The 6,660-nt window shown below is 36.3% G+C and overlaps 1 protein-coding gene and 1 non-coding gene across 2 annotated transcripts in view; both read left to right on the forward strand.

Annotated features, from left to right (window-relative positions):
• LOC103591207 (homeobox-containing protein 1) overlaps positions 1–6,660 on the forward strand; it is a gene marked incomplete at its 5' end in the record, with an annotated part of 58,870 nt that overhangs the window by 3,034 nt on the left and 49,176 nt on the right. The window contains one exon of the mRNA XM_008573607.1: positions 5,858–6,011. Within this exon, the coding sequence (XP_008571829.1) occupies positions 5,858–6,011 (154 nt within the window). The remainder of the gene's footprint in view (positions 1–5,857; positions 6,012–6,660) is intronic.
• On the forward strand, positions 6,450–6,523 carry TRNAI-AAU. The gene has a single exon. It is a non-coding gene; the product is annotated as a tRNA-Ile (tRNA).

Here is a 6,660-nt window from a genome sequence, read left to right on the forward strand (position 1 = left end):
GGACCAGGACCGGCAACGGGATCGCAACCCTCGGTGTTGCCCCCGCTCCTCGCTCAGCCAGTGAGCGGCCGGTCTGTATGTGGGATCCGAACCCTCGGCGGGAGCGCCGCCACACTTCCCAAGCGGCGCACTGCAGCAGTGCGCCAGCGGGCCGGCCCTTGTCCTGATTTTTTGAAATCTAATGTTTAAATTCAGTTTTTTGAAATCTAATACTTAAAGCACGTATTTTCAACCAGCCACACTTCAGGTACTCAGTAGCCACACGTGGCTGGTGGCTACCATATGGTACAGCACAGTTTTAAGGGGTAGCTGAAGTAACAATCCAAGCTCAGTGTTAAACAGTCTTCCCAAAACACATCACTTCTCCCGTGATTCACAGCAGAACAGATAAAATGGGACAAAAACTTGGCACTTGGTCTGCTTAATAGAGCAGCTTAGGTTGATAGCAAGGGTTTAGCTACGTAAACAAGGAATGGTGGCCAGGGGTTTCATAAATCTGGTCACATTTTAGACAAGCCATGGGGACCGCTAGGGATTGGTGACCACCAGGGGGCCTGGCAGAGGGATTGTGAGGATGTTCCATAACGTGCAGGGCAGAGCAGTGAAACATGTGGAGGACAGGCACTAGTCAGCTGCGTCAGGCGATCAGCCTCCACAAGAGTTGGGATTTTTGTCTCTTGGATTTGGCACTTAGAACAGAATTGACAGATAATCTAATCACAGTTGGTGAAGCTAAATTCCCACACTGGGGTTTCAGGGCTGAGTTCCAATCCCAATCCCAGGCAGGTACTAAGATATCAGCAAAATTAATTCACTAGAAGCAGGAAAGAGGACTAAGGTGAAGCTCTCAGGCCGCAGAAACATTGTTGCATGGGATCTGGTAGCACCACTAAATGTGTAGTACTGCTGTCGTAGTCCAGTGGCTAGCACTGGGCTGGCAGTGTTCTTCTGAAGCTTTCAGGCCGCAGAAACATTGTTGCATGGGATCTGGTAGCACCACTAACTGTGTAGTACTGCTGTCGTAGTCCAGTGGCTAGCACTGGGCTGGCAGTGTTCTTCTGAAGCTTATTCTTTTTTAATTTTGTTATTCTTTTTAAATTTTGTTTTTGTTTTTTTAAATCCTTTCTCCTATTTCAGTTTATCTTGGAACCAGAGGTAGGCTCACCCATCATTGGGAAATCGGAAGGAGGTTGGAACTAGGGCACTGAAACCGGGAAAAGAAAGGACTAATGGCATTCATCCAGCTGTTGATTAGGAGCTGCTTTCTTTAAGGAGATAGTGCCTCACTTTAAGAATAAGTTCCCCTACTTATATGCATTTGCTTTTCAATGAAGTTGCAGTACTATCCCCTTTTTAAGGACTTTCTATTTTTTGTTTAAAAATCAAATCCATAATGGTTCCCTTCGTCAAGATTTCTGTAGGATATAATTTAAAGGAAGCTGAAGAGGAGGGTAAATTTATAATTGTCAATTGGTATTTTTGTCACATTAACAATAATTGGACATTAGCAACTGAAATCTAAGTTTTTTAAGTTTTTCTTTGCATTTTCACCTTTATTATAAAAGCTAATGTGGCATAGAATTCTTTCTAGATAAATGAATTTTATTTTGTTGACTTTAAAATAACTTGATTTTAGCTAAAGAATGGTATTGTTTCTTCTTATTCCATGGACACTTTGAAACTATTATTATGTTTGGATAAAATGAGCTAAAATTATGTTAGCATTTAGGAGTAGCTTATTCACTCTCTAGTCAATAGTTGCTTATAGTAGTACATCACATTCTTCTTTGCAAGTCATAACAGAGATGATTAGAATCCACCTAAATGTCTCTCAGTTGAGAACTGGTTAAATGAGTTATGGTACATCTGTACAATGGAATATTTATAGCTTTATAGTTATTTTTATAGTAGCTTTGTATGAATTAAACTTATATGTGGTGATAAGGAATTCATAAGTAAAAAAATAAGGTGCAAAACAATATATAGGGTATATTACTATTCTGAAGGGGCAATGCACACACATACATCCTTATACACACATAGAAGATCTCTGGAAGGCTATACTAGGAACTGTGGTAAGAAAGGTCCTGTGATGGGGAGCTGAGTGACTGGGAGGACGGGTGGTAGGGAGACTGGTAACTTTATCATCTTCTGTGTCTTTCTAAATTTTGTACCTTGTATTATACATTTGAAAAATACATACAAAATATATTGTAAGAAAAGAAGGGGAGAGAGGGAAGGAGGGAGGGAAACAAACAAAAAAAATCAACTTGCCTTACTAATAGCTTTCAAGATTTAAAAAATAAAAACCTAGGTTCATATGGACAAGACTTACTACTTTTGGGAGACAGTTATATAGAAAGTAAGATGTCAGTGGTTTTTATTAATAAGTAATTCATTTATTTCATAAATTTTCTGTTGTCCAAGACAGCTCACCAGGGATAATGTAAATAGTATCATCTCTTTGTATATATTCTGAGAAAAAAGGCAAAAATTAGGATAATCACAAAATGAAAAACTACTTTTTTATTTTCTTCTGTAAATGTAAGCATTTACGAAACAAACCAAAAAAATGTTTGTATATTCCATGCCTCTATTCTTAGACCTCAGAGCATTTCTCTTTGTAAAGTTTTGTATTTCAACCTCTTAACTCTGGTTCTACTTGGATATGTTGTTTGTTTATTTCTATGTAAGTGGACTCAGCAAGAAAAATAATACAATGGACATTCAGGTTATTTTTATTGATAATCCAATAGATATAGTGTAGATCTGTAACAAACAGACCCATAATTAGAATTTCCCAGCATAACCCAAAGCCTGACAAGGTGTAAAAATAAAATAGGCTGATGGCAACTAGTCAAATACATTTTATCTTGTTTCTTATGAAAATGTTTATAAGAAAATGCCTAGTTTTTAAAAGAACTGAGTGCTAAATTCAGCATGGTTAACAACAAAAGCCCATTATTTAATCAAATTAAGTTCAACAGTCTTTTCTCTTATCTAATTTAAACATTACTGTAGCAGACAGGGTTTGCCGAGTGTCTCTTGACTCATGGCACTGATTCTGCATACTTCTAAATTAAACAAATACAATTTGCCAGAGGCTTATGCAGCAAGCACATGAAGTAAATGTGGAAATCAAAAGAAACGTTTATTCACTTGCAGAGTCAGAGCTGAGGGAAGCATACATGTGATGTGGGAGAAGACGAGAAATTGCTTTGAGAGAAGCTAGTTTCTGTGGATGGAGTAGTAACGACGTGCTTGTAGTCATTCTTTTATTAGCTGATAGCTACAGGCTCACCAGATCTAGGCTGGATGAGCAAAAAAATTATTATATGTACAAAGAGAACATTTACTGAAATTTTAGAATCTATTAGCAAATTATGAATAGGTTTGGGTTTTTTTTCTCATGGGTTTAGATTTCCTAGATGAAGATACAAAATTTTGTTTTAATGGAAGCCCAGATGTAATATGGGGAAAATGGTTACTGTAAAGAAATAGGTAACACTTTTCCTCGAAGGATCATTAGCCAACCCAGAACTTTTACATTTTACTTCAGAGGAGTTTAAAGGCTTATATACATTGTTCCTTTGGGGGGGTTTTTTGGATTTTTTTGTCAGAGTAATTTTGAACCCGTTCTTAGATTACGCATTGCTCTCCATCCATTTCTACCAAAGCAAGATGAACCAAGGTTTCTAGAACAAATCTATTTCTTGTGTTATATTTAAGTACTGCTACATTTAAAAAGAAAAAGGAGCAAGGAAAAAACTCTCAAAAGTAATGTGATAATATTGTGTTTTAAATTAAATATGTTTACAGTATTTAAAATTATTTGGAGTTTACCTTCCAAAGATTTTTTTGGAGTTTTTTCGAAGTAGCCAGGCCACTTCTTACTTCTCTTTCTTCTTTTTCTCTCTTTCCCTCTCTCCTTTCTTTTCCTTCCTGACCAATCTTATTTCATCTAGGTTTCCTTTTTATAGAAAACCTAGACAATACAGGATATTATAAAGAAGCATAGTAGGGTTGGCTGGTGAGGTCAGTAGGTTAGAGGCTGGTGTTAAAACAACAAGGTCAAGAGTTCAGATCTCCTTACCAGCCAGCCTCCGAAAAAAAGAAAAGAAAAAAGAAGCATAGCAATATTAACAATTAACCCCAGTACCAAGAAAGGACCATTGTTATCAGTCGGCTTATTTCCTTCAACCTCCTGATTGAGTTAAGGTTCTTTGTGTTCTCTATTCCATTTGTACCTATTTATCTCTCTTCTCACCTCAGAGAGCATGCTGCAGTTATAGATGTGGCCTACTAGTGGGAATTCACTGACCTATTTATTCCCTGCACTCCACCCTGAAACTTTCCATCTCTTTATCTGAGCCAGGCCTTTGATGAGAGGACCAATTGCCTTACCCAGTCTATTTCTACCTGTACCTTGATCAGCCACAATAGCAACTTGGCTCTGTTTTGGACCTTTTCACCCTAGCTGTAGAACAAAACTTATATAATCTTAATTAGATAGATTCCAGAGCTCTTGCTGAGCTGTAATCCCTGTTTGCTTTTAGAAAAGAATCAAAATAAAGACTTAGAAATCTTCCAGCCCTCTAATTCCTGCTTCTGTCTAAACTTTGTTAACTTTGAATTAGGCCCAATCTGAATTCCCAGGTTACTGTGGCAGAATGGAACTCTTTTTCTTGAACTTAAAGAAGGGTTTCTGTTTAGAGTTTCATAGTGGGTAGGCCAGGAATTTTATTAAGCCAGGGGTCTGCAAACTTCCTATAAATGGCCAGATAGTAAATTTTTTAGGTTTTGCAGGCTATGGGATCTCTGTCACAGCTATTTGATTTTGCTGTTATAGTGCAAAAGCAGCCATAGACAATAAGCAATGAATGAGCATGACCATGTTCCAGTAAAACTTTATTTGCAAAAATAGGCAGTGGGCCATAGTTTGTTTACTCTGTTTTAAGCCATGAATATTTAAAGCATTGTATGATATTTTTCTCACTTGCTCATTTGAGAAAAAAAATTTAATATTATCTTTACGTAACACACTATAGGAAATTACATGTGTGTTATGGGTTGAAACACAAAAGCTATAAAAATATTCTGAGTGATATTCAAACCCATTGGTCATGATAGAAAAGACTGACAGATTTGGCTACATAAAAATTAAGATCACAAAGCATACCATAAATAAAGATAAAAGACAAATGAAAAACTGGAAGAAAATAATTATAATCTATATGAGTAGCAAGAGAGACCTGATTTAGTTTGTAGACTAAAAGCATATCAAATATCACCTGAATTTCTTTGGTGTTATATTTGACTTTTTTTTATAAAGAGTTTACAACAATTAGAGTTATTTTAAGTACATCTCTTACCTGCATCCCTTCTTTGAGGGCTCCCAAGTTCTTTGAATGGTAATGAAGGGTTCTGAATATTTAGGATGTATTATTAGTAAAGATTACAGCTATTAAGTAGGAATTTCAAGAGAGGCTTTTCAGAGGAATCTACATTGGTCACTAAACCTAGGACCATACTACCCTATCCCCTTAGGAGGTAGAGTTTGTACTTTGTTTTGAAAAATACCATAAGTGAAGATAATAGACAAATGACCAAGTGAAAAAAAAGTGACATTTTAAAATAACTACTGATGGTCTTTTTAAGGAAGCGTTTTTCCTGTTTAGAGTTTTATTTTAATCAAAAAGTATTTTAATATAAATATGAAATATATTGGCCTGAAAGTTTCAATGAGGGACAAACGTTTATTGTTCTCAAAAGTTTATTTTCTTGATTTCATGATATATTTGTCACATTGGTTTTAATAAATTGCAAGATATTTGTAAAACTGTCTTGTTTATTTCAGGGGCTACACTAAGTATGCGACCAGCCCCCATTCCAATAGAGGATCCTGAATGGAGACAAACACCTCCCCCAGTCTCTGCCACATCTGGCACGTTCCGACTACGACGAGGGAGTCGATTTACTTGGAGAAAGGAGTGCCTGGCTGTCATGGAAAGGTACATGTCTCCTTGTCTGATAAGAAGTCTCTCAAACTTAGGAAACGGATAAACTTTAGATAGATTGGGATGGTTTTCATTTTGAACAAGTAATTTGGGTTCTAGGTTGTATCTCTAAAAATGTTTTGGAATTTTATAAATGGTGTATTATAAAAATAAGTTATTAGCATTGAGGATACATAAAACTGGAGTTAGCATCTATCAATTTATTTTACTTATAATTTAATAGTGTCCTCAGTAGTTTAAGACACTTTAGAAGAAATATTTTTTGAGTTTAGATCTTTGTATTATGTTTTGGAAAAGCTCTTTGAAGTCTTATTTTCATCAAAAATATTGAATAATTATATAGGAGGCCACTGAGATTTAACTTTCTTCAGTAAGGAGTATGGTCCAAATGAGCTTAGTCCCAAAGATTAGAAATACTTGTTTTTAAGGTCTGGCTGGTTAGCTCAGTTGGTTAGAGCATGGTGCTAATAACACCAAGGTCCAGGGTTCAATCCCTATACCAGCCAGCTGCCAAAAAAGACAAACAAACAAAAAGACTTGTTTTTGACTTTGATTTAGAAACTTACCCTCTCATTCCAACACAAGTATCTTTTTTTTTTTTTTTTGTCTTTTTCCGTGTCCGGCAACGGATCGCAACCCTCAG

The sequence above is a fragment of the Galeopterus variegatus genome, unplaced genomic scaffold (assembly GCF_000696425.1).
Source record: "Galeopterus variegatus unplaced genomic scaffold, G_variegatus-3.0.2 Scaffold939, whole genome shotgun sequence".
Classification (NCBI taxonomy): domain Eukaryota; kingdom Metazoa; phylum Chordata; class Mammalia; order Dermoptera; family Cynocephalidae; genus Galeopterus; species Galeopterus variegatus.